Below are 25,332 nucleotides of genomic sequence, written 5' to 3'. Positions count from 1 at the left end.
GATTCATATTAGTGATCCTCAGAATTTAAAATTATGAATTTAGTGGTCCCTGAGGTCGAAAAGGTTGGTGACCCCTGCTTTCATTTGTAGTCCTTTTACTCTATTATCTTGTCTAATATCCTGTTTAGCAGTTCCAACATCAGAATAAATAGTAACTCTAAGCAGCTTACAATATATATATAAATAAAAATTTCCATAGAATCATAATAAAACAATTCATAATCAGAAAACATACACCACTGTTAATTAAAAAATGGCTACCATTAGGTAGATCTTCCTGCTTGAATGCCTTGTAAAAAGCTTCCTCAATCATTACAGCTTGCTTAATCCTAAAAAAAAACCCAAAACAAACCCCCCCCCCAATCCTACAGGCAAACAACTCCACCAATTTATTTCACTCAAATATCTGTCAATTTATGATCACCACTGGTTTTAACTGTTGAGGGATTTTAATCCCCAGTGAAGCAAGGTTACTGTTCGAGTTGCAGAGCTGTGATTTCACTGAGCTTCTCACCCATCCATTTTCCCACTTCTTGGAACTACTCTATTGTCAAATCCCACATTCCATTTCTGAGCTTTTCTGTTGCTGCAGTTTTTCAAGAAAAATGGCTGGTCTGGCAAATATGGGCAGTATGAAACAAGGACATTGATTGAGGAAATGTTTTGCAAGCAATTTATCTATCCGCCCTCCCATCTCTGTCTATCTGCCTCTCTTTCTGTCTCTCTGTCTGTCTCTGTGTGTGAGAGAGAGAGGGAGAGAGGGAGAGAGAGAAGGAATCAGGTGGGTTTTTTTCTTCTGAGCATGCACAGAAGCCGAATTTTGGCACTGCGCATGTGTCACCATCTTGTTTTCGGCTTTTAATTTTTTTTAAAAAAAATTGGCACTGTGCATGCGCGCACACATGCGTACGAGGTGCAGCCACATGGCACAGAAGGAAGTGAACCGGCAGCAAGGTAAGTTAGAATCCACCCCTAGAAGAAATGCTTGTTTCTTCAGGAACTGAAGAGTTTTTTGCTTTTTCTGGTTAGCACTGTTGGATCAGCAAAAGTGTATGTGATTTTCAAACTGTTTTTTAAAGAATGGGGAGTAGAAATGGAGTGGTGGGTGCAAGAAGCTGCGATGAAAGTGAATCTTGCAAATTCCAGTGTAGAAGTGTTATCTGTCTAAGGCAACCTAGCACAGTATTTCTATTTTAGCACTCTCACATTGAGCATTGATAGGTGTGAGAAAAAGATGGGGCTAATGGCATTTCTGATCTTGGAGCTGGAGGGAATTAGGGGCTGATCCTAACAACCAAATTCCATCTACCAGTAACATTTTGAATTTGAGACTTGACCTAGTTTCTAAATTAACTGACCAGCTTTTGTTTTATGTGACTTGCAAAATCCCATCAATCCTCATTGCCTTAGAATAAGATAGAGAGTAGAATTCAGCTCTCAGTACAATTTCACAATTCTCTGAATGTGAAGTTGCACTTTTCAGCAATGTAAATACATAAACACATACATGTGAATAAATATGTATTTAAATATATAATTGCATATGTATTAAAACCATTGAAATAATTATTTTTGATTTTGTAGAATTCCCAAATTAGATTTGTCTTTCACTAAATCCTATCATCAACCACAGCAGAAGAAATACTTTTCTTTCCTAAACATGTACATGAATTCTTGGTGATGATGTCCCCCAGGGCATCAATATAATTCATTGGTTCTGAAGTGTTTAATCTGTCTGTGAATTTGCTTATTTGCAAAGGGAAAAAAAGGGAAGAGAAGAAAAAGGCATTTTGAGGCAATAATAGCCAAGATCCACCAGGTAGCAGAGCCTTCAGAGTCAAGACTCTGAATATCAGCAGTGCCAGAATTAGAGTTCATCACTACTGATGAACAGGGGAATCAGGATTAACACATTAGATGAAAATAAATTCTGGCAAATGTTCTGCAGTGAAACATTTTGAGATTGAAATCTACATCTCTTGGAGGGGGAGGGAAGTGTTAGGCTTCTCACATATCCAGCACTTTGCTCTATTCATAGCTCTTTAAAAGATTAAACAGCTTGCTCCTACCATTCAGCAGGTGCTGTATTACTCAAATGATATTGTCTTGAGGTTGGACTAGAAGACCTCCAAGGTCTTTTCTAACTGTTATTCTGCTCTGCGCTGCTCTGCTCTGCTCTGCTCTGCTCTGCTCTGCTCTGCTCTGCTCAGGGTTAGCTGAAATACAATCTACTGTATTCAGTTTGTCTAAACTATTGTGACAAAATTCATTTAAAACTATTGATTTCTGCACAGATGCACTGTGAAATACATTATTATCATACAGCGTATCTAAAATTATACAAATCAGTTCCGCTCGTGCTTTCTTCTTCTGCCATCTTCAGTTCTCTCTCTTAGGAAGGGCCAGCTAGTTTTTAGTTGCAGAATATCAAAAGCAATTTGGAGAAAAAATTCTGGATCTGTTTTAAAACTGAGGGGTAAATTTAGAGCTGCATTTCAGTTCCTTAAACATTTTCAAATGTTATTCAGAAATTTCTCTGTGTGTTCGGATTTCATGTGTTTGCTATTTGTGCAGACTATATAACAATGGAGAGATGGTGGGGAGTGAGGAGACAAGCTTAAGCTGACAAGCATTTGGAGATATTTGTGTCACTACTAATGGTAATAGTGGAGGGGAGTCTTTAAAAAAATGACAAGGAAACTTGTTTCTTTGACTACAGATGTTTATAGTGATGGTACCCTGCCTGATGTAACTAGCAGATGAAACAGAGCACTTAAAAGGAAGAAGCTGAAGAGAGTACTGTAATATTAATAAAAGATACCAAGCAAAATTAATGATTTAATTTTGTTTTCATAATAATAATAATTGAATTATTAACGGAAGGTCGGAATATCCCGGTGTTGCTGGAGAGAGGCAGATAGGGTGGGAGCCACAGAGCTAGCCGTTCCAGGGGAAGGAGGGATCGTTGCTTAATAACGATCCCTTGTTCTGGCTCTGTGAGCTCAACCCTGGGCACTGGTGATGAGTGTAATTCTGGCCCTGGGCTCAGGCTGCTGCTACTCAATGCCAGGTTGGTGGTAAAGAAAGCTCTCCTCATCCGGGATCTAATCCTGGATAAGGAGGCCGACCTGGCATGTGTAACTGAAACCTGGCTGGGCCCGGAGGGAGGAGTTCTTCTCTCTGAAATTTGCCCAGCCGGGTTTCAGATATGGCATCAACCTTGACCCCAGGGAAGGGGGGGGAGGAGTGGCTATTATAGCCAGGGAGAGCCTATACCTGTGTAGACTCATTGCTCCAGAGATTGTGAGTTGTGAGTCCCTCTTGGTGAAGTTGGACTTAGGGGTTTAGGTGGGCTTGTTTCTCAGGTACCTGCCTCCTAGCTGCGTGTCAAAAGCCCTGCCTGTGCTACTTGAGGAGGTAGCCGGGTTGGCGATGGGGTTCCCCAGACTTATTTTCTTGTGGGACTTTAACCTGCCGTCACTCGGCGAAACCTCTGGACTGGCACAGGAGTTCATGGCCACCATGAAAGCCATGGACCTGACTCAAGTAGTACAGGGTCCAACTCATGAGGGGGGGCACACACCCGACATGGTAATCCTCTCTGAGCAATTGAGTAATGGTCTGAGACTAAGAGGCTTAGAAGTGTCGCCTTTGTCATGGTTGGAGCATTTTCTACTAAGGCTTAACTTCCTGGCTCCAATCCTTCCCTGCAGGGAGGCGGAACCGATTAGGTTGTTCCACCCCAGACGCCTGATGCACCCAGAGGGCTTTCAGAAGGCGCTTGGGGTTATTCCAGATGCACTCGTCCACAGTTTGGCAGTCTCTTGCTGAGGCCTGGCACAAGGTTGCAGTGGAGGCTCTTGACTGGATTGCGCCGTTGCGACCTCTCCGCAGCACTAGACCCCATAGAGCTCCATGTTCAATGAGGAGCTCCGGGAGTTGAAACGCCAGAAGAGACATCTGGAGAAGTGATGGAGGAAGAGTAAGTCCGAATCCGATCGAACACTTGTAAGAACTCACATTAAGACTTACAAAGTGGCGCTCAAGGCGGCAAGATGCGCGTATCATGCCGCCTTGATTGCATCAGCGGAATCCCACCCAGCCACTCTGTTTAGGGTGACCCGCTCCCTTCTTAACCAGAGGGGAGTCGGGGAGCCCTTGTTTTTCGCTGATAAAATCGCTCGGATCCGAGCAGACCTCGACTCCAATTGGATAACAGGCTTGACTGACAACGAGTCAGTCGAGGTGACTGGGGCCCGTACTTGTCCATCTGTCTGGGAAGGGTTTGATCTGGTGACACCTGATGAAGTGGACAAGGCCATTGGAGTTGTGAGTTCCTCCACCTGTTTGCTGGATCTGTGTCCCTCCTAGCTGGTCTCCGCCAGCAGGGAGGTGACATGGAGCTGGGTCCAGGAGATTGTCAATGCTTCTTTGGGGAGGGGGTCCTTTCCAGCTCCCTACAAGGAGGCACTTGTGCGCCCCCTCCTGAAGAAGCCTTCACTGTATGGGGAATTGTATTGTATTGTTGAGAAGGTGGTGGCGCTCCAGCTCCAGCGGTCCTTGGAAGAAGCTTATTATCTAAGCCTTCAGCAATCAGGATTCAGGCCCGGCTACAGCACGGAAACTGCTTTGGTCACGCTGATGGATGATCTCTGGCAGGCCCGGGACAGGGGTTTATCCTCTGTCCTGGTGGTGCTTGACCTCTCAGCGGCTTTCGATACCATCGACCATGGTATCCTTCTGCACCAGCTGGAGAGGTTGGGAGTGGGAGGCACTGTTCTTCAGTGGTCCTCCTCCTACCTCTCCGGTCGGTCGCAGTCGGGGTTAGTGGCTGGCCAGAGGTCGAACTCTAGGTTGCTCCCTTGTGTGGTGCCTTGGGGGTCGGTCCTCTTCCCCCTGCTATTTAATATGCACATGAAACCTCTGGGGGAGATCATCCAAGGGCATGGGGTGAGGTATCATCAGTACGCAGATGATACCCAGCTTTACATCTCCACCCCATGTCCAGTCAATGAAGGAGTGAAAGTGATGTGCCGGTGCCTGGAGGCTGTTAGGGTCTGGATGGGTGTCAACAGACTCAAACTCAATCCTGATAAGACGGAGTGGCTGTGGGTTTTGCCTCCCAAGGACAATTCCATCTGTCCATCTATTACCCTGGGGGGGGAATTACTGACCCCCTCAGAGAGGGTCCACAACTTGGGCGTCCTCCTCGATCCACAGCTCACATTAGAGAAACATCTTTCAGCTGTGGCGAGGGGGGCGTTTGCCCAGGTTCGCCTGGTGCACCAGTTGTGGCCCTATTTGGACCGGGAGTCACTGCTCACAGTCACTCATGCCCTCATCACCTCGAGGCTCGACTACTGTAATGCTCTCTACATGGGGCTACCTTTGAAAAGTGTTCGTAAACTTCAGATTGTGCAGAATGCAGCTGCGAGAGCAATCATGGGCTTCCCTAAATATGCCCATGTTACACCAACACTCCGCAGTCTGCATTGGTTGCCGATCAGTTTCTGGTCACAATTCAAAGTGTTGGTTATGACCTATAAAGCCCTTCATGGCATCGGACCAGAATATCTCCAGGACTGCCTTCTGCCGCACGAATCCCAGTGACCAGTTAGGTCCCACAGACTTGGCATTCTCCGGGTCCCGTCGACTAAACAATGTCGTTTACCGGGACCCGGGGAAGAGCCTTCTCTGTGGCGGCCCCTGACCCTCTGGAACCAACTCACCCCAGAGATCAGAATTGCCCTCACCCTCCTCGCCTTTTATAAGCTCCATAAAACCCACCTCTGTCGTCAGACATGGGGGGACTGAGATATTCCCCCTAGGCCTATACAATTTATGCATGGTATGTTTGTGTGTATGTTTGGTTTTTAAGTTAGGGTCTTTTAAATTATTTTAAATATTAGATTTGTTATATGTTGTTTTACTATTGTTGTTAGCCGCCCCGAGTCTACGGAGAGGGGCAGCATACAAATCAATCAAATCAAATCAATCAATCAATCAATAAAATAATTTATTAGATTTGTATGCCGCCCCTCTCCAAAGACTCGGGGCGGCTCACAACAATAATACGTATTAAAAAGGAAAAGAGAAATATAAAATTTTGAGCTTAGTAACAAAAGCTCTTATTATTTTAAAATAGTAAAAGAAAAGAAAAGAGGGGGGAGAACAAAATAAATACGAATAAATATTGGATTTTTAATATTTCCCTTTCTTTGTTCTCCTAGGAATTTACAGTATCAATTGGTGTAAACTTTAGAAGCCATGCTCTAAACGTTTATATTTGCTTAGCTGCATAATGTGTAATATATATGGGAGCCACTCTAGCTTGAATTTAGTTAAATTTGTGTTTGTTTCTATATACTGTATACTTTTAGTTTTGCTGTTACTACATCTTCTCGAAGTTCATTTGCATCAGTGCTATGGCTTTTTTCTAGAATTGTGCAAAACATTTGCAGCCATAAGCATACATCTTAATAATTATTGCATCTTTATTGATATGTTCTAGAATTAAATACAATTACAAAAAAATTATTTTGAATTTAATCCCTAAGATTCTCTGAAGAGTACTCTGCACAATTGAGGTCAAATTTTTTGTTGTTAAATGAGACATTTATTAAATGAGTTTTGAACCATTTTATAACTTTTCTTGCCACAGTTGTGAAGTGAATCAGTGAATGGTTGTTAAATGAATCTGGCTTCCCCATTAACTTTGCCTGAAAGTTACAAGAGGTGGGACACCGCAATTGTAAGCATCTGCTCCAGCTGCTCTGTAAGGAAAGTAAAACTCTTGAATCCATTCAGTTGAATCAAAAGAGCTTTTACTGAGAGAAAGTGATTGCAGCAGAGCATGCGGAACCTGAAAGGTTCTGCATAAAGCACAAAGCAATTCTTCATTTCCCTAAACCCAATTTCCCTGACCAGTCCACCATCAACCAATGTGATGCTGCAAGGTTGTTTAGAGCAAAGGTCCCTAACCTTTTTTGCACCAGGGACCGGCTTTAAGCTAGACCAGTTTTCCACGGCCCGGTGGGGGGGGGGGGGGCTTTGGTCAAATGGGGGTGGGGTTATGGAGGGGTGAAGCTTAGTGACGCAGCCCTCCACACTTCTCCACAGGGCAGGGAGAATCAGGAGGCTCCTTTGGCGGCTGGGGGCTGCCTGGCTTTGTGATTTTGGCTGGGGGGGGGAGTTAGGAAGGTCCTACTTCTCCCCCCCAGCCAAAAACTCAAAGCCTATCTGCTGGATACGGGCGATGAGTGGGACAGAGCGGCGCGGAAGCCTCTTGCAGCAGCTGCCACAGCCACCGGCTTCGGCGCCGCTCGTCCCGCTCATCGCCCGTATCCAGCAGATAGGCTTTGAGTTTTTGGCTGGGGGGGGGAGAAGTAGGACCTTCCTAAGTCCCCCCCCAGCCAAAAACTCAAAGCCTATCTGCTGGATACGGGCGATGAGTGGGACAGAGCGGCGCGGAAGCCGGTGGCTGTGGCAGCTGCTGCAAGAGGCTTCCGCGCCGCTCTGTCCCACTCATCGCCCGTATCCAGCAGATAGGCTTTGAGTTTTTGGCTGGGGGGGGACTTAGGAAGGTCCTACTTCTCCCCCCCAGCCAAAAACTCAAAGCCTATCTGCTGGATACAGGCAATGAGTGGGACAGAGCGGCGCGGAAGCCTCTTGCAGCAGCTGCCACAGCCACCGGCTTCGGCGCCGCTCGTCCCGCTCATCGCCCGTATCCAGCAGATAGGCTTTGAGTTTTTGGCTGGGGGGGGAGAAGTAGGACCTTCCTAAGTCCCCCCCCAGCCAAAAACTCAAAGCCTATCTGCTGGATACGGGCGATGAGTGGGACAGAGCGGCGCGGAAGCCTCTTGCAGCAGTTGCCACAGCCACCGGCTTCGGCGCCGCTCGTCCCGCTCATCGCCCGTATCCAGCAGATAGGCTTTGAGTTTTTGGCTGGGGGGGGAGAAGTAGGACCTTCCTAACTCCCCCCCAGCCAAAATCACAAAGCCAGGCAGCCCCCAGCCGCCAAAGGAGCCTCCTGATTCTCCCCGCCCTGCCCGACGCCCCACCCTGTCCTGCATAATGTCCTCTGCCGGGAGGGCAGCGGCGCCGCGGACCGGCTGGAAAACCCCAACGGCCTGGCCCCGGTCCGCGGACCGGCGGTTGGGGACCTCTGGTTTAGAGAATGCTGAGGTGCTAGGGAAATAACAGTTCACTCTCAGGACATGATGGCCTTGGAACCAGGCCATTTCCCCTCCCTAATTCCCAAGCAGTTACAGCAAAAGCATGCAGAAAGTGCCATCAAGCCTTACTTCCCCACCCACTTCCAACAATGGCTTAAATGGCTTGAGTTCCTTGTGCGTCCCCATCAGCTTATATATTAAAAAACATATAATCAGAAATTCCCTATTACAAATATGGACAGAGATTAAGAAAGACCACGTCTTAACTGTGCCCAAATGCATCTCCCCAATCGAGGCAATAAGACACCCAAATTTATTACAAAGTACCGCACTTCTAAGATATAAAGATCTTTTAGATCCTCACATGGGCCTAATAACCAGACAAGAATAACGAGGGTAGGGAGATAGACTGGTGGACATATGCCCAGATCCAAACAAGATTCCTATCAGATAAAAAGATTTATCTTTTTCAGAGAGGGAAATGCGCCTTTGATAAAATAATCATGAAAAATCAAGAAAAAATGATTTCAAAAATCTATAAATATATATTAAGATCTAAAACGGAAAGTATTATGTTAAAAGATAGTATGATCAGTTGGTGCAGGAAGTTTGGGCATTCAATAGATATGGACAAATGGGAAAATCTTTGGCAAATAACAAAGTCTGTTGTATTTAAAGAAAATCAAATGAAGATGTTCCACAGATGGCATCTGCCACCCTACAGGCTTTCTAAAATGTACCTGAATTCCCAACTGAATTGTTGGAAATGTAAAAAAGATTTTAAAAAATATAATAAAATTTGGTATGTTTTATGATTGGTTGAACAAAAGAATACTTATGTAATAGTATATTTTATATCAGATGGTATAAAATGATGTAAATTCTGTAAATAGTAGTAATACACACAGTTCAAATTTTTTGTCTCTTACCTTTTTCTCTTTCTTAACATGACTTGTAAGATTCTTTGAAACTTCTGAGAAGAATGGAGCAATTTTGGCTCCTTTTTTTGGTTCTGTGTTTTGTCTGTGTTTTTGTTTCGTCTTGAAATTAAAACTCAATTAAAAATAATAATTTTAAAAAGCTTACGTCTTATAAGCCTCACATGCATCCGCCAGAAACTTTCTTACCACCAGCCATGTATGTTGCCGATGGAAGACCCACTCTTTCAGTGACGCAATGGGGGGGGGTCACTGAGGGGCAATTCAGATGTAGGGTTGAAGTCCTATCCAGTAGCCACCCTAAAAGGAGCGAATCCAATGCTACTATGCATGGAATTATTATATGCCACTTCAGCAAAAGGCAACAAATCAGTCCAGTTATCTTACTGATAACTAATATAAGATATTAGATACCTGAGATATTGTTCCAACACTGAATTTGTACATTGATACCTCCCATTAGTTTGGGATGGTGACTTGAACTAAGTCTCTGGTCAGTCCCAAGTAGGGTAAGAAATGCCCTCCAAAATGTAGATTTGAATTGCACCCCTCTGTCTAAAATAATACATCGGGGTGCTCCATATAATCTGTAGACATGATGCAAGAATAGTTTGCCCAACTCCCATGCTGAAGGAATCTTCTGACGGGGGACAAAATTCGATTCTTTAGAAAATAAATCAGTTATCACCCGTATAACTATACTCCCTGAACTTTCTGGAAGTTCTACAATAAAATCCATGGAGAACTCTCTCTAGGATGCTGAAGGTTCTGCCACTGGTTGGAGCAGTTCTGGCATTCTAAAGTCCATTTAAGAGGCTTGCTTGGTTTAGGTTTATCCTTCCCTTTTGTGTTTAGGATGGGGAATGCAATTTGCGCAAATGACAAAATGAATTAGTGGTAGAAATTGGCAAATCCCAGGAAGCTGTGCAATTGCTTCTGGTACAGATGGGACCCAGTCCAGCACCACTTGAATTTTTTCGGGGGTCCATCTCGATGTATTTATGTGAGATGTGATAACTCAAATAATCTATTTTACTCTGGTGAAACTTGCACTTGGAGGTTTGACATACAGTTTGGTGGCTTGCAGTTTTTTGAGTATAATCCTCATTAGTTTCACATACTCTGTCTTCATTTCAGTGTAGATTAAAATGTCATCTAGATATCCCAGTACCCCTTATACAGATGTTTATCAGCCACATAAACACTGCCAGGGGCCTCAGGAGGCCAAATGGGAAAATTTTGAACTGGAGGCATTCCAAAAGATGGTTGAAGGTGATTTTCCACTCACCCCCCCCCCCTAATTCTCATATTATAGTTAGCCTCTCAGGTCCATTTTGGTGAACATTTTGCAAAATTGGTTAGCCTGTCTCTCCTTAGGGGCAGGGGCAGATGTTTCCATATTCACAGCTTTTACCCCTATAATCCATCCACAGAAGAAGCATCCCATCCTTTTCATGGAACAAGACAGGGGCCACCACCTGGCATCAGGCCAGTTGAGTGAACCAAAGGCAAGGTTTTTGACAATCACAGCCCATTTTAACTCCCTCAGGGTCATTGAATACAGCTTCAGCTTAGATGGTTTAGTTCCAGGTAAGATTTCTGTAGTTCAGTTCATTGGCTGGTGAAGAGGAAACTCTTTTTGCTGAACACCTCTCTTAGATCAATCAGGACAAACCAATAGATGCAATTTACATTGACTTCTGTAAAGCCTTCAACTCAGTGGTTCACAACAAACTACTTCTAAAACTCAAATCCTATGGCATCTCAGGATCCCTCCACAGCTGGATAACTGCATTCCTATCAAACAGAGAACAAGTTGTCAAAATAGGAAGTGCCATATCTACCCCCGTCATGCCATTCCTCCTCCTGTTGCTAAGCTTGCCCAGCCATGCATGGCCTTTCCTTTGTCTTTCTTTCCTTCATGGATTGTGGTGGACAAAAAAAACAATGAAGTTGCCCGCTATAGCCAAGGCTACCCCCACTAAACAAGCAGCAGCCATGGTGGTGGCAATGGTAGAGTGTAAGGCAGAGAAGCGAAGAGTATAAATTGATAGCTATCCATGTTATACTTTTCAGCAGTAGACAATCATAGTATTTGCAGAGTCCTTGAAAGAAAGGTATGTGGTGGGTGGGGGGAATAACCTCCTTTCTTTATTGGAACCACTCATCAGACAAAGAAGCAGAACAAAAAAAAAAAAGCTTTCTGGTCTCTATACAGTGGAGTCAAAGCATCGCTAGCCTTGTCTTTTCCTTCAAGATAGGAAATAGGCCAATAACTTTGCCCTCCCCCTTTCTTGCTTTAAATTTCCTGTACAAAGGTAAATGGATTTTTTGGCTTGGAACCAAAAGTATTTAGGCTCAGACTGTCCTTCTGTCCCAGACAGGATATTTTATGGCGATACAGTTTTCTTCAAGATAAATAATTGATGGGTATTTAGTTATGATGAAGACAATGTCTTTTTCAATAATAGAAATTAGAACTATTTTATTTTAACAAAAGAAGAAGTAAAAATATACACAGAAAATTGGATTAAAAAATGAAGAGAAAAACCAAAAAACAATATTTAACCAAAAACAATATTTTAAAAGTTTTTATTTTTTATTGTTGCTAAAATAATATTTCAAAAGCAGGGGGGGAGGAAATGAAGGTGCATAAAAGTGCATTTATCACATTTTTCTTAGAACAATTAGCCGAATTCTGCCTTGTTTCACATTATTTTAGGTAGTAAAACCTCAGTATTTGTGTTAAATGGATAGGCTGAAGAACGAACATTTCTAGAAATAAATGGTCAGTTCTTGGGAAAAAGAAATCAGTTCCACAAGTATAAGTCCTGATGACCTTGAAAGGGGTCTTTTGCAGCTTGTAAAGCACTTCTAGCCATGATTAAATGTCATGCAATCTATCCCATGGTTACATGATTGTAATCTGGCTGTTTGGCAGATTGTTTTGTACTTGGAACCTGTTGCCAAGGGCCCCATGATCATATAATTGCCATTTGCAATCTTTTTCCTTGGCCTCCCCAAGAAAGCCAAGAATGTCAAAATGTCAGCCGAGAAGCCATCAGAGAAGGTTGCAAGCTGCTGCTGCCTGCCAAGAGAACTTCCTCTTGTCTCTGTTGGCTAGCTAAAAGAGCTGCTAACCAACCACCATGAACTCCTCTGGCAGTGTGGAGAATAGGAGCTCGGATCCTCAAGGTTCTATCTGCTTTTCTGTAGTCCACCAGAGCAGTTCTCTTTATTGCATAAAGGGGGAGCCAAATTCCTCTGGTAGAATAAAGAAATAGATCCTGAAGATCCAAGCTCTGATCCTGAATCCTTCCAACACAGTTGTCTTCTGCACCCGGAGGGAAACCAAATTTCTCTAAAGGGTGGAGAATCCAAAGATCCGCAACCTCACTGCACCCTCCGCCACATGGAGGGGAACTGAAGTCAACAGGTAGCTCTTTCACTCCATCTGCTTAATGATCCAGGAGATTACTTAATGACTGGAACCAAAGGCACTGGGACTGTGGTTGTTGAACAAAGCAGTTGTGTGGGAGTCTTGCTTAATGCCTGTTTTGTTCATTGACCAAGATTCCAGTTCCATTGAGGTGATAAATTGAGGACTGCCTGTATAGGATTAATAGTATGTGTGAAAGATATCTTGGAATTGTAATTAAATGAGAGTCAGCAAAGTAGCATGCCCACTCAAAGGTTTGTCTGAATTAAAGGATTATTTCCAAATTGTGGGAAGTTATAATTCTATTCTATTTTGCATCAGTCAGTCCCCATCTTGAATCCTATGTCCCAGTCTCCCTCTATCTCCCCCCCCCCAATACACACACATTTAGGAACTGTATATAGCAGTAGTGGGTTCTGAATTATTTTGCTACCAGTTCCTGCATGCATATTGTCAAGTGGACAGAGACTCCTGCCACCAGCACTATTGGTTCTAAGAATGGTCTGAACCGCGAGCAATCCACTGCTGATATTGGGTGGTTAAAAAATATAAGCCCCATTTCAGCACTTATCTATGCTTCTGAACATTTGCTTTTGTTTTTACCAAAAGAAAGGCAACATCTCCTATCAACTCTATCCATGCATTTTATCTTGCAATTGTTGGTGAATTGCTTTTCAGATAATACAGATTTATTTTTCTTGCTTTGTGTCTAATGGGAAAGGAAAATACATGTATGTCTCTAGTATTATCCTAAACACATTATATGTTTTAAATTTCTAAAAAAAATTCTATTTTTTAAAAAATTACTCCATGTCTTTATTTCTCTTTTTCCTTGACCTTAGGTACTCTTTGCTTAGGTACAGTTGCTTAACAACTGTTTGAAGTTATGACTTACCTTGGGTCTACATACAACTCAGATTCAGTGTTACGATGGTCACAGCCCCCAGTGTCACATGACTGACTTTTGGGCACATGGTATCTTGAATGTAGCATGTTTGTGGCATTCCATGTCACATTACCATGTTTTACAATTGTTTTATTGAGAAGTGGTATTTATGTCTGATTTTCAGCAAAATTAACATGTTTGGTTCACTTAATGATTGCTACAAACAAGATCATAATATCAGATCAGCCATGTAACAATCACTGTGGTAAATTAAGAATTACCTGTACCTATGAGCAAATTGTAAAACAGGACTCTGATTTAAAAAGAAAAAGAAATTATAGATACTTGGAGTATCTATATTATATTATTTTCTTAAACAAACAAACAAAATAAATAAAATAAAAATGGTATTTATATATAAGATGCGGGTTCTTGGTAGACTAAACTTCCTTTCTGAAAACAAAAGCAAAAACATATAGGAATAAAATATTAAAGATGACCTGAACTCCAGAGCTAAACTGAGTTTCATGCAAAATATTTCTAGCAACAGTAAGGAAATGGTTTGTTTTGCCTGGGCTTTTTCTTTTCCTTTTCTCCATTTAGTGTACAATTTTGGAATGTGCTACTCATCACCATCCAAAAACTAATGTCTGACCTTGATTTGTTTTTCTAAGATCAGCTAAATTGACTAAACGCTGATTATCCTTTTTAAAATTATCATTTCTGCTTTTAAATATTCTGTCCATTTTCAAATATTATTAACTCTTTTTACGTACTTTGAAAGCCACTTTAGAATGGATTTGAGGAAAGAAATAGTTTAATTAATTAAAGAATTTAAAAAATTAGAAAAGCTGCTTTTTTCCTTCTCCATCTTTTTTTTCCCAATTAAATCTAAAAGCAAAAGCATCTATTTTTCTCTGTTAAATGAATTGGGGATGAGGGGATTGCAGATTTTACTGCATTCAACAAAGTAAATGTACATTTATTTGATCCTTTTGCAAAGAAAAATTGAAACAAGTGAGCAAATTGAAGTGTGCTGTGCATGACCTTTAAAACATATTCAAGTACAAATTAATACTGATATTTGTGTTCTTTTCACTTTGCAGCCAAAACCACCCAATCCTGATTGGCGTTATTCTGCATCTTTACGAGCTGGAATACAAGGGTATGTATGGTACTACAACAACATTTTTTGGCTATTGTGTTGCTTTAAAGGAAATAATTCTATGCTTCTCTGCAAAAGTTTGGATAATGAGAAGTGTGTACCAATCATCAGATTCAGTACAAACGTAAAATATAATAATTTGGAAAAATATTTTAATTTGAGGCCACCTAATTCAGAATTAAACTTATCTGAAATTATGTGTTTCCTGCTAATTAACACTGAAGTCAAGAATGCTGTAGGAAAGCCCGATTAGTCCTGTTAGTGATTTAAAAAGAAAAATCAAACGGAAGTGCTACAAGATTGCTTCTTAAGTAAACAATGATTTTTTGCCTGAGTTTTAAATCAAAAGTAGCTACAAAAATATTTTTCTGCATGGATCAGTCAGATGAATAGCTTGTAACAAATTTTATGAAATAGTGTTTAAAAAACGGTGTCATTTTTATAGCCACAACAAAGAGCATAGAAGTTGACCAAAAGATTTTAAAATGTATAAGCAATAACCTTGCGAAAGAGGAATGATTTTCATTTTTCTCTTTATGTGTTGAAATATCAAGATACAAGAAAGATTTCAGAAATATACTGATTTTTTAATGGATGGTCTGAAAAACTAATAAAAATATAGTTATCTATTGAAAGTCAGACTGGAAGAACAAGTTAAAAGAAACTATGATTGTATGATCCAAAAATTTGGGATATACTGTAGAATTAGATAAATTGCAAGACCTCTGAGAAAGAAATATAAATTAATGATGTCAACAGTCTACAAAGGAAATCTTTGCAAAATGCATCTGATATCAGCAGTAATGGCAAAGATGTTCCAAAACATATATCCCAGATGTTGGAAATGTAAACCTGGTTCTTATTACCATATGTGGTAGACTTGTCCTATGGCAAAAAAATATTGGTTAAAAATAAAAATGTGGCTAGAAGAAATGACAAAACAACAAATAGACTTAAAACCAGAGATGTTCTTGTTGAAATATAATAAAAGAAATATATATTTAATTTTACATGTGGTAACAGCAGTGGGAATTGTGTATGCACAAAATTTGAAAAATGAAAATATACCTATGCTGTGAATGGCCCATGCCCGGCTCAGCTGGTCATGGACTTTCAGGAGGATGAGCCGGGCCTGTCTGGGTATCCTAGGCCAGTGTTTTTGCCAGCTGAGTCCGAGAGTGAGAATGAAGGTGAGTTAGAACCTTGGGAACCTGGGGTATCACTAGAGACTGTAGAACCCCCAGCTATTGTAATGTCTGAGTCAGAGGACGATGGGGACATTGAGGACCCAATAGTAGACACTAGAATTAGAAGAATGAGAGACAGACACAAATATCTCTGTAGACATAGATTTACTGAATATCTCTATGGGACATTTGGCCACCCCTGGCAGTATAAAAAGAGAGGTTCATGGGAAAGGAGGTGTGGAAAGTCAACGTTCCTAAAATAGAGAGCAAAGACTGGAAGCAAAAAGCCTCTTCTAATCTTCCTGGATTCAGAAATCTGTTTTTGACGGGAGCTAGAAAAAATTATGTAAGAGCTGAGTGAGTAAATTGTCAAAGCCGAGAATTAATGACTGAGAATTTATGAGCCTATTTTGGCTGGCATCCTGGACTTTGCTGATCGCGACTGAATTGGCAGTCCGATGAACTCATCTCTGTTTTTAACATGTTACTTTATAAAGACAATTGCTTATGGTTGCTTTTGAATCCAAGTTTTAATTGTGGATTAATTACGATACTGATAATTAACCAGGCCAGGCAGAACAACCTATAGACAAAAATGTAATAAATAAAATACTAGAATGTGCTGAAATTAACATTGAAATTTAGGATAAGGAGGAAACAGAATACTTTTTAACTTGGGAATAATTCTATCAATGGTTAGAATAGAAGCAGGTTACAAATTTAGAATTAAGGAGGATATGTAAATAAACATGGTGTGTAATTAAATAATGAATATTGAATAATTGGGATAAGTAAACATGATTAATAGACTTGGAGGATAATAGTTACAAATGGTGTTTATAATGTTTGATATCAACTATAATTAACTAATTATAGACAAAACTGAACAGAGCATTTAATTAAATAACAGAAAATGTTATAAAGTGAAGATGATGGTGAATCAACTTTGAAAATAATGGTTATAACTATTGTGTGTATAAGATTTATTATCTTTATTTGTTTGTTTTAATTTGTATGCCGCCCAACTCCCAAGGGACTCTGGGTGGCTCACAACCGAAAAAAGTAAAACATACAATGTAATATTAAAACCCCTTAAAAACAATCTAAAAAAATTATAACCAATAATTAAAAACAGTTAAAACCATGCATGTTATTAATTGCCAGATCCTGATGGTGTGCCATCAGATCAACGGCCCCAAGCCTTCCAGAAAGGTCAGGTCTTTACAGCTTTCCAGAAGGCCAGTAGGGTGGGGGTAGTCTGGATCTCAGGAGGTAGCCGGTTCAAAAGAGTCAGAGCAGCCACAGAGAAGGCCCTCTCCTGCAGGCCCACCAGCCGACACTGTTTAACTGATGGGACCCAGAGAAGACTAACTCTGTGGGCCCTTATCGATCACTGGGAGCTATGTGGTATAAGGTGGTTTCAAAGATAGTGTATCAATTTAAAAGAGATTATATCCAGGCAGTAAACTGCCATTGTGGATATTGAAATTTTATATATAACAAAGGAAATTGCATAATAAAAAATAATAACAAAAAACCCAAGAAATATGTTGTGCTAGAAATTTGAAATGCTTAAGATCTTTGGACACATGGTATTTTCATAAATGAAAAAACTTTTTTAGGGATTTTTATTTTTGTGGTCTGACAGTTTTTATTTCTGCTGGCATGCAGGCTAGGTCCCTCTCTCTCTCTCTCTAATTTTCCAAAGAAGTTTAAGAAGGTTGAAATTGTTTCAGCCTGTTTAATTGAACTCCATTTTGTGCACTTCCAGTTCCAAATTCATTGAAAGCACTTGAAAGATATCTTTAATAACCTTTGAATCTGCTATCCTTAAAATGCTGAAACTGCAACCTAAACTGTTGCTGGTCCAGCACTGAGAAAAATCCTTTCACTCCACTTCACCTAAAATGCACCCTCCCCTACCCAATTTTGATTCCATGCATTTGTCTGGTAACATACAAAAATTATTCTTGTGGAGGGAAATTACCAAATCAAAGTGCCTTTACATTTGAAAGATCTGAATCCCAGGAGTCAGAAATGTTAGAACTGTTAGAATTTTACCACATGTAAAATTAAGAGGGAGAGTTGTAAAACTCTTAAAACACCAATTAGTCAGGGATTTCCACACAGTGATAATAAATATCCTATGTTTGATAAGGAAATGTATCAATCTATAATTGGTAGTATTTCATATTATCCTTTCTATTATTCTACTTATGTTATGTTATGTTAATATGTACTATAATACTATACTTGTTTGACAAATAATTTAAAAAATAAAATAAATAAATAAATACAGCAGTGATGGCAAATCTTTTTTTCCTTGGGTACCAAAACAGCATGCATGTGCGTTATCGCGCATGCACAAGTGCCCATACCCATAATTCAATGCCTGGGGAGGTCAAAAACACCTTCTCCCACCCCCTGGAGACCACCTGGTGGACAGAAACGGCCTGTTTCTCAACTTCTGGTGGGCCTAGTAGGCTTGTGTTTCACCCTCCCCAGGCTCCAAAGGCTTCCCTGGAGGTGGGGGAGGGTAAAAACGCCCTCTCCCATCCTCCCCCGGAGGCTCTCTGGAAGCCAAAAACGCCCTCCCAGAGCCTCTGTGGAAGCCAAAAACCAGCTGGCTGGCACATACATGTGCATTGGAGCTGAGCTAGGGCTACGGCTTGCGTGGCAGCAGATATGGCTCCGCATGCCACCTGTAGCATTTGTGCCTACAGTGTACATCAATTGGCAAGATATAATGCTGAACCAAATGAAAGCAGCTAACTGCAATTAGTATGGCTAATAGTTTAGCTGTGAAAATTAAAACTAAACACACTGATTTGAGATATTTGAATGTTAGACAATGTGTTCAAAATAAAATGGTTAAGTTAGAATACTGCATTAGTGAACAGAACATTGCAGACCATTTCACTAAAGCACAAGTGCAATTAAACAAACAGGGTTGTAAAAACTATGATTTGAAGATGTAAGGTATTATATATTGACCTACCCAAAGTGGAGAATGTTAGGATTGTGCCCATAACTGTTGGGTTGGCAATACATTGGCTGCAGATGTTGCAGATTGCCACTAGATGGAGCTAGAGTTTGTAGCTTATTTCTCTGAGTCACTCTCTTTGTTTCTCTTTGTCAACTCATTGTTAATGGCTGTATGTATGCTCTGCAATTTCTCTGCATTGTAGTTATATATTATAGCTAAAATGTGTTTAGGCTTGATATCTTTGTTTACTGATTATGACAAAGACAACTGGTAAGAAAGACTTTGTAGTTGGTAATATTTGGATTGTTATTCTGATTTATTATGTGTATGACTTTAGACTGTTTATCTGAATATGTTATTTCTCAAAGTAAACTTTAATTCAAGTTTGTATATCTGTGTGTGGCTGAGTAGTTATTCACAACTAATCTCAATCTAAACGTTTCCCTGAGTGCACAATCTTGGTAAACAAGGATTACAGTAATCCCTCGTTACTTCGCGGTTCATCTTTCGCAGATTCGCTACTTCACGAGTTTTTTCAATGGGACCTTAAATCCATTAAATAAATTAAATCCATTAAAAATTCATAAAATTCTCCTACAGTACTGTACTCTATTAAAGAAATTGGTAGGATATCACATGTAGTTCCAGCTGAGAAACATTATAGAATGACTGTTTAAGGCAAAGGGTGGGTTTTAAAAGTCCAAATGCTTGTTAAATGCATTAAAAAAATATTTCCTCTACTTCGCGGAAATTCATTTTTCACTGGTGGTCTTGGAACGCATCCCCGCGAAAAACGAGAGATCAATGTAGTCCATTCATACATTAACAAGAAATGTTGGTGAGAATGGGGAAGTATTCTCTGCACATGCTTTAGAGAGCCTTGGTGTTTTTCTGAAAAGTGTATAATCTAAACCTTGTGATTTGTTTAGTGCTGTACACATAGAGGAGACAGGAGGCCTGCGTGTTGGATCAGGAGGACCTGAGCAACAGTGGCCAACAGTATCCAGTGCAACAACAGGTAAGGAAATAACAGTATGCTATACAGATATTTACTACTATAAACATCACTTTTGAACTGATTTGAAAAGCATGCACTTATTTTCCAGAAATAAATAATTACAGGTAGTCCTCAACTTACAACCACAATTGAGTCCAACATTTCTATTGCTAATCAAGACTAAGTGAGCTTTGCACTATTTTATGATCTTTCTTGCCACAGTTGTTAAAGTGCATCATTTCAGTTGTTAAGTTAGTAATATGGTTATTAAGTGAATCTGACTTTGACTTTGCTTGTGGAAAGATTGAAAAATGTGATCACATGACCCAAGGACATGGCACCTTCAAATCTGAATTTGGTCATGTGATGGAGATGCTACAAGAGTCATAAGTGTGAAAAATTGTCACTTTTTTCTGTGCCACTGTAACTTTGAACAGTCACTAAATGAATGGTTGTAATGCAAGGAACAGGGTAGGAGATAATAGGTAGATACTGGCTGAATGAAGTCTCACTATCTCATTAGGTGATAATTTTTATGGTTGGTAAACTTCTTTTGATTGGAGATCCCCTTCCTAAATATATTGTAATTACAAACTAGCATTCAATTTCTTAAATATGAAAAAGAATAAATTATTTTGTGAAAGGACCCAAAATAGTACAATATTACAAATAATTGTAATTTGGGTACGATGGAAAAATTTAAAAAGATTTAAGGGCAAGGGAATGTGATGTTACCACTGAAATATAACTTGATTTGTTTCAAATAAATACAGCGCAATTTAAACATTACTAAGCTAAATTCATTTTAGAGCATTATGGGTCTACTGCATATAGTGTTAAGCTATCATTATCCTTAATCTCTAGTCATGTGAAAGTAGGAATTGGAACCCAGTCACATGGGAACCATTGACATTTCACAATTTTTGGAGATGATGCAAATTTAGATGTGTAGTTCATACCCTACAAGAAACAAAATGGATTTGATGGGTTATTATGCTGAAAATACCACAATGAAATTAAACAAACAAATCTGAAGTTATTCACATAGTCTAAAAAATAATATTTAATGTTCATGTATATTTATTTATTTGTTTATTTAATTAATTTGACTTCTATGCCGCCCAATCCTGATGGACTCAGGGCAGCTTACAACAATATAAATTACAAATAAAATAAAAAGAAGTATAGGATGGAGGGTAGCCAGTTTGGATATTTATTGCCATCTGATGTTATTCCAACTAAAATTTTCATTAACCTTCCATTTTTGATCTGAGCCAAATGTCTTAAACGTTTTACTTCTTTACTTTTTGAGGAATTAATCTTTATTAAAAGAATTATTAGGAGAGCTCTTCAATCAATATTGGTTTGAGCTGAAATAAAATCAAATAACATGCCTTCTGGGGGGGGGGGGGGGGGACAGAATCAGCCAGCTAACAGAGAAAATGTTTGGTAATAATATCAGGTAATAATTTTTCTGTGCACAGCCCTCAATAACAATAGAATAATTTTCTAGGGTCTTTGCATTCTAGCCATCTGCTGTTTATCTGTCATGCATAAAGCAGTTGGAAGTAAAGCTGGTTTCAGAGAAGGGTTTCTGGAGTTAAGACCTTTCTTTCATTTTGAAGATCTGGGTTAACATAGCTCTGAATTAGTGAATTTCCCTGTTTTTTCCTTTCTCACCACACAAATTTGTTTGTTTGTTTGTTTGTTCTTCTATGCCGCCCAATCCCAAAGGACTCAAGGCAGCTTACAACAATATAAAATTACAACAGCAATAAAAAGAAGTCAAGAAAGAAAACAATCTAAGTACTAAAACCCTAATTAAAACTCATAGTATAACAACTCAACAACACACAAACATACCATTCATAAAGATGCATGTAGTCAAGCTAGTTGTTGATTTAAGGCTCCCAGGCCTGCCAGCATAGCCAGGTTTTCTTGGCCTTACGAAAAGCCAGCAGGATGGGGGCTGTGTGGACATCAGAGAGGAGTTGATTCCATAGAGCTGGGGTGGCAACAGAGAAGGCTCTCCCCCGTGGTCCCGACAACCTGCATTGCTTAGCTGATGGGACCTGGAGGAGGCCAACTCTGTGTGCTCTAACTGGTCTCTGGGAGGTATGTGGCAAGAGACGATCCTGGAAATAATCTGGTCCTAAGACATATAGGGCTTTATAGGTAATAGCCAACACCTTGAATTGTTTCTGGAGACTAATAGGAAGCCAGTGGAGCTCGCGGAGTATAGGTTTTATATGGGTGTACCGAGGTGCACCCATGACAACTTGTGCAGCTGTATTCTGGACAATTTGGAATAGCCCCATGTAGACCGTGTTGCAATAATTAAGACGGGAGGTGATGAGGGCCTGAGCGACTGTGCATAGAGCCTCTTGGTCCAAATAGGGCCACAGCTGGTACACCAGATGAACCTGGGCAAGGTCCCCCTGGCCACAGCCAAGTGATGATGGTCAAGGTTCAGCTGTGGGTCCAGGTGGACACCCCAGTTGTGGACCCTATCTGAGGGGATCAATGTTTCTCCCCCCAGCACAATGGATGGACAGATCGAATAGTTCTTAGGAGGAAATTCCCACAGCCACTCAGTCTTGTCTGGGTTGAGCTTGAGCCTGTTGGCCCCCATCCAGGCCCTTACAGCTTCTAGGTACCAGCACATCACATCCACCGCTTCACAGAATTGGCATGGGATGGAGATGTATAACTGGATATCATCAATGTACTGATGATCCCTCAAACCATGGCGTCGGATGATCTCACTCAGTGGCTCATGTAGATGTTAAATAGTAGGGGGGAGAAAACAGACCCCTGCAGCACCCCACAAAGGAGAGGCCAAAGGGTGGACCTCTGCCCCCAACACCAACTGCGAGCAACTGGAGAGATAGGAGGAGAAACACAGAAACATAGAAGATTGACGGCAGAAAAAGACCTAAGTCTAAATCTTAGACTAAGTCTTAATATAAGCTCTTACCCATGTTCAGTCAAACTCAGAGTTATTGGTCCTCCATGCTTGCTCTGGGTGTAAAACGGTGCCTCTCACTCCCAGTCCCCACAGTCGTCGCAGAAGGATACCACTGTCAATGGTATCGAAAGCCACTGAAAGGTTGATGTGTACCAGGATAGTGGAATGAGCCGGGGTGGCGCAGCACGTAAGAGTGCTGTACTGCAGGCCACTGAAGCTGACTGTAGATCTGTAGGTCAGTGGTTCAAATCTCATCACCGGCTCAAGGTTGACTCAGCCTTCCATACTTCTGAGGTGGGTAAAATAAGGACCTGGATTGTGGAGGTAATATGCTGGCTCTGTTAAAAAGTGCTATTGCTAACATATTGTAAGCTGCCTTGAGTCTGAGGAGAAGGGCAGCATAAAAATCGAATAAATAAATAAATAAAATAAATGTCCCCTATCCCGGGCCCGCCAGAGATCATCCATTAGCATCAGTACGCAGATGATACCCAGTTCTACATCTCCACCCCATGTCCAGTCAACGAAGCAGTGGAAGTGATGTGCCGGTGTCTGGAGGCTGTTGGGGTCTGGATGGGGGTCAACAGACTCAAACTCAACCCGGATAAGATGGAGTGGCTGTGGGTTCTGCCTCCCAAGGACAATTCCGTCTGTCCATCCATAACCTTGGGGGGGGATTATTGACCCCCTCAGAGAGGGTGCACAACTTGGGCGTCCGCCTCGATCCACAGCTCACATTAGAGAACCATCTTTCAGCTGTGGCGAGGGGGACGTTTGCCCAGGTTCACCTGGTGCACCGGTTGCGGCCCTATCTGGATCGGGACTCACTATTCACAGTCACTCATGCCCTCATCACCTCGAGATTCGACTACTGTAATGCTCTCTACATGGGGCTACCTTTGAAAAGTGTTCGGAAACTTCAGATCGTGCAGAATGCAGCTGCGAGAGCAATCATGGGCTTCCCAAGGTATGCCCATGTTACACCAACACTCCGCAGTCTGCATTGGTTGCCGATCAATTTCCGGTCACAATTCAAAGTGTTGGTTTTGACCTATAAAGCCCTTCATGGCATCGGACCAGAATATCTCCGGGACCGCCTTCTGCCGCACAAATCCCAGCGACTGATTAGGTCCCACAGAGTTGGCCTTCTCCAGGTCCCGTCGACTAAACAATGTCGTTTGGCGGGTCTCAGGGGAAGAGCCTTCTCTGTGGTGGCCCCGACCCTCGGGAACCAGCTCCCCCCTGAGATTAGAACTGCCCCCACCCTCCTTGCCTTTCGTAAACTCCTTAAAACCCACCTCTGCCGTCAGGCATGGGGGAACTGAGAAAACTTCCCTAGGCCTATACTGTTTATGTATGGTATGTTGTGTGCATGTTTTTTTTAATTATGGGTTTTTAGCTTTCTAATGATTGAATTTGTATTATACTGTATATTGTTTTCTGTTGCTGTGAGCTGCCCCGAGTCTGCGGAGAGGGGCGGCATACAAATTTAATAAATAAATAAATGACCAAAGCAGTTTCTGTGCTGTGACCAATCCTGAAACCAGACTGAATGAATCCAGAAAATCAGCTTCATCCAAGGACTGCTGGAGCTGGAGTGCCACCACCTTCTCAACAACCTTACCCAAAAAGGGTAGGTTGGAGACTGACCTTTATTCGGCTGGATCCAGGGATGGTTTCTTGAGGAAGAGTTGCACAACTGCCTCCTTCAATGGCTGTGGAAATAACCCCTCACTAAAGGAAGCATTAATCAACGCCTGGATCAAGCCGTGTGTCACCTCCCGACTGACCAAGATCAGCCAGGTGGGGCACGGGTCCAATAGGCAGGTGGAGATACTCACAGCTCCCATGGCCTTCTCCCTCAGGGGTTACCAGGTCAAACTCTTCCCAAATGATGGAACTAAGACCTGACCTTGTCACCTCAGTCTGAATTGCCCAATTGGAGTCCAGATCATTCTGAATCTGAGCGACTTTATCTGCAAGAAACTGAATAAATTCCTCAGCTCTGCCCTGCAAGGGTTCTACCACTTCCCCTTATTAAACAGGGTGGGAATCTGCAGGCACAATAAGAGCGGCAATATACGCATACTTTGCCATCTCTATCACCACAAGCTAAGTCTTAATATAAGCTCTTACCCGTGTTCAGTCGGACTCAGAGTTACTGGTCCTCCATGCTTGCTCTAGACGTGTCTTCTGGTATTTTATCCTCCACAGTTGCTCAATAAACTAAGGAGATCTCCAGGATTTACTGTCTTGGAGAGGCCGCAAAGGCACAATCTACTCCAGAACCTCCAATGCGGTTTTATTCCATGCTGTCACTAGAGACTCGGCTGGACTATGGACAAACAAGTCGGGAATATCCCCAAGCTCCTTCTGAAATCCTTCTGGGTCCATTAGGCATCTAGGGTGGAACCTCCTAATTGGCTCCGCCTCCCTGTGGTGGAGGATTGGTCGGTCAAAGTCCAGCCCAGTCCAGTGATCTGATCATGACAAGGGTATGATGACTATACCCCTTAAAACCAGATCATTTTTGGACTGCTCCGAGAGAAATATCAAGTCGAGTGTGTGTCCCCCTCTATGAGTCGGACCCTG

The 25,332-nt window shown here is 41.5% G+C and overlaps 1 protein-coding gene across 1 annotated transcript in view; it reads left to right on the top strand.

Annotated features, from left to right (window-relative positions):
• The window catches only part of LOC139165416 (uncharacterized), a 136,560-nt gene that overhangs the window by 103,637 nt on the left and 7,591 nt on the right, over positions 1-25,332 (top strand). The window contains exons 5-6 of the mRNA XM_070748599.1: positions 14,544-14,602; positions 19,705-19,793. Coding sequence (XP_070604700.1) covers positions 14,544-14,602; positions 19,705-19,793 — 148 coding nt within the window. The remainder of the gene's footprint in view (positions 1-14,543; positions 14,603-19,704; positions 19,794-25,332) is intronic.

Source organism: Erythrolamprus reginae, chromosome 3 (genome assembly GCF_031021105.1).
Source record: "Erythrolamprus reginae isolate rEryReg1 chromosome 3, rEryReg1.hap1, whole genome shotgun sequence".
In the NCBI taxonomy this organism is placed as follows: domain Eukaryota; kingdom Metazoa; phylum Chordata; class Lepidosauria; order Squamata; family Dipsadidae; genus Erythrolamprus; species Erythrolamprus reginae.
This window is presented reverse-complemented; position numbering and strand designations above follow the sequence as displayed.